The following is a 2,802-nucleotide window of genomic DNA, read 5'->3' on the forward strand; positions in this document are numbered from 1 at the left end:
ATATAAAGACTGTTAGAAAGTGTCAGCTAAGTAACAAAATACTGAAGTTAAGAAAGACCACAATTAAACATGTTTATTAACTGTGTTCAGCCTCATTTTCCACCTTGCACATGTGTTACAGTGTAACTTACTTCAGAGATGAGTAAGCATTTTGTTATGAAGTTCAGAAAGAAACACCACCACCAGAATGACTAATTCTCTTTCAGTGATGTTTTAGAACTTCATAACCAGTACCAGAACACTTTTAGAACTGGAATAAAAACGTTTTACTCCACATAAGTTGCAAAGACACAGTAGTAGTTTGTGCTCTGTGCACTGACATAAAGCTTTGTTGCTGATGGATTTCGTGGGTATTTGCTTAGGAGAGTGAAATCTTTAATCTGAATTAACTGCTAGAAACAGCCTTATAACTGGTTCTCTCAAGCAGTCTTAATAATAGATGCTGCTAACATTCCCAAATTTAGTTAAATTACTCATTTTATTGGAAGTCCACTAGATTTTGCAAGTGAAGTTGTTAATTATTCTGTGCACTAACAGGTTGTCATGCCTAGCCCTGTGTTTTGACCTTATTAAAAAATGCGCAGCTCTGTACGAGTCTTTACCATCATTCCGTGAAATAATGTATCCTGTGAGAATTCTCCTTACACAGCATGTGCCAGTAAATGAATATCCTGACAAAATGCAGGTATGTGTTCCTCAAGAATTAAATAATTGATATGTTTGTTTGTTTGATTAATAAATTCAGTGATCTTCATCTGTGCTTAAAGAAACAAAAAACAAGTGTAAGCATCCATGAGATTTTTCTCAAGAGTCAGGCATCTGCCTTTTGTGCTTTTCTGTGGAGAAAAAACAGAAGAGCAGAGAATCACAGAATGGTTTGGGTTGGAAAGGACCTTAAGACCATCCAGTCCCAACCCATGGTCACACTAGACCGTGTCACCCAAGACTCTGTCCAGCCTGGCCTTGAACACTGCCATGGATGGAGCATTTACCAGTTCTCTGGGCAAACTATTCCAGTGCCTCAGCACCCTCACAGTGAAGAACTTCTTCCTTATATCTAACCTAAACTTCCCCTGTTTAAGTTTAAACCCATTACCCCTTGTCCTATCAACTACAGTCCGGGTATTTTTTCATTGTGTATCTTGTCTCACCCCTCTAATTGAAGAGAACAGCACTTAGCTTGTAATAAAGTAACATTCTGTGAGTGACTTAAGTTATAAAAATAGTAGTCTGGTCATCCAGTTGCTCTTGTACTTTTGTAATGAATCTGTAAGATCTTGGCACAGCCAAAGAGGTGTATTAAATTGATGAGGTAATCAGAAAACCTAACATAAAGATGCCCTGTCAGCTACCTTGAAACATGACAGTTGTGTATCTTCTAGCAATGAGGTTTCAATTTTTAATCTGTCTCTTCTGAATGTATCAGAAGTGTCCTCCTCAGAGAGGCATCATGGATTATCCTTAAGGAACCTGTAATGTAAATGATGAAAAATAGCCAATATTTTTTGCTATCAAAATAAATAAAATGAACAATAACTCTTAAAATAACCCTGAAAAGCAGTTGGAGTTAGACTGGCTTTAGTCTTGCTTCCTTCTCTGCTAGGTAAAACTTCCTGCAAATCTTTCTTACTGTCCATGATGTCATCTTAATAGACTTCCAAAACGTTTAACAATTATCCAGCCCGGGAAGCTTACAACATTTTAGTGTTAGCAATGTCCTAATGAATAGCAGTGGTTTTGCCCTAAAAAACAGCATATGGGGAGAACATTGCTGTTGATCCAATTTACAATAGTTTGTGTCTTTGATATGCTTTTAAAATTGGAATTTGATTTGCATTTTCAGGAATGGTACCACAGTGCTCTGAAAGAGCTGGAGAGCAAAGTGAACCGTTATACCCCACTGGTATGTGAGAAAAGGAAGCCAGTGCCGTTGAAACAGTATACACCTAAAATTATGAAAGTGTAAGTAAAGCAACACTTGATGCAAAGGGAAGGTGTATTTAAATGTTAAGACTTTCAGAAATCTCAAAGGATTTGGAAAAGAGGAGATAAAACAGATAACTACTGTTTTTTACACTAGATTTTTGTGCACAGATCTCAAGGGAACAGCTATTTGGGTGGTAGGGAGGGAAAGAAAAGGGAAATACGCATTTATCCCCAAGTAATTAGTCAGACTTTTTCTGTAGAACTCATCTGCAGAGGTCTGAAAAAACTTAAAATATATTGGGAGATTCCATTTTTCTCCAGTCTTCCGTTTTTCTACTCTGGCTTTTTTAGTCTGTTCAAAACACAAGCTCTGTATGGGGGATTGAAGTGTACATGTCTGCTTGTCCTTTGCATGATGGTGACATGCAGTTAGAAGATGTGGTGAGTGTTTTCTGATAAGTTTATTGGGCAGCTCCTCATTTTTGCAAGTTGATAATATACAGGAATTAAAATACTGAGCTAATATTCATAGTGAAACTCACTCCTTTAAAACATGAGAAAGTTGGGTTTGTTAAGGTGTTTTGTGCTCACACATACATCTCTTTCCAGTTTAGAGTTTGGAAGAAAGCAGGGAGGCAGCAAACAGGAGCAAGAAAGAAAGCAGTTGATTCACAGGCATAAACGTGAACTGAAAGGAGCCATTCGTGAGATTCGGAAAGATAACCAGTTTCTGGCTAGAATGCAGCTCTCAGAAATCATGGAGAGGTAATGTAGCCTTTGTTTCAGCACCAGTTTGGGGGTTCTTCTGCTCTGTGTTCATTTCTTCGCTGCTTGCCAAGAAAATAATGATCAATGTAATATAAAATATAAATAATA

At 37.4% G+C, this 2,802-nt stretch overlaps 1 protein-coding gene across 1 annotated transcript in view; it reads left to right on the forward strand.

Moving 5' to 3' along the window:
* NOP14 (NOP14 nucleolar protein) overlaps positions 1 to 2,695 on the forward strand; it is a 21,255-nt gene extending 18,560 nt beyond the window's left edge. The window contains exons 15-17 of the mRNA XM_010010117.1: positions 538 to 685; positions 1,844 to 1,962; positions 2,536 to 2,695. Coding sequence (XP_010008419.1) covers positions 538 to 685; positions 1,844 to 1,962; positions 2,536 to 2,695 — 427 coding nt within the window. The remainder of the gene's footprint in view (positions 1 to 537; positions 686 to 1,843; positions 1,963 to 2,535) is intronic.
* Positions 2,696 to 2,802: the final 107 nt, after the last annotated feature.

This window comes from Nestor notabilis, unplaced genomic scaffold, assembly GCF_000696875.1.
Source record: "Nestor notabilis isolate BGI_N333 unplaced genomic scaffold, ASM69687v1 scaffold28132, whole genome shotgun sequence".
NCBI classification, from domain to species: domain Eukaryota; kingdom Metazoa; phylum Chordata; class Aves; order Psittaciformes; family Psittacidae; genus Nestor; species Nestor notabilis.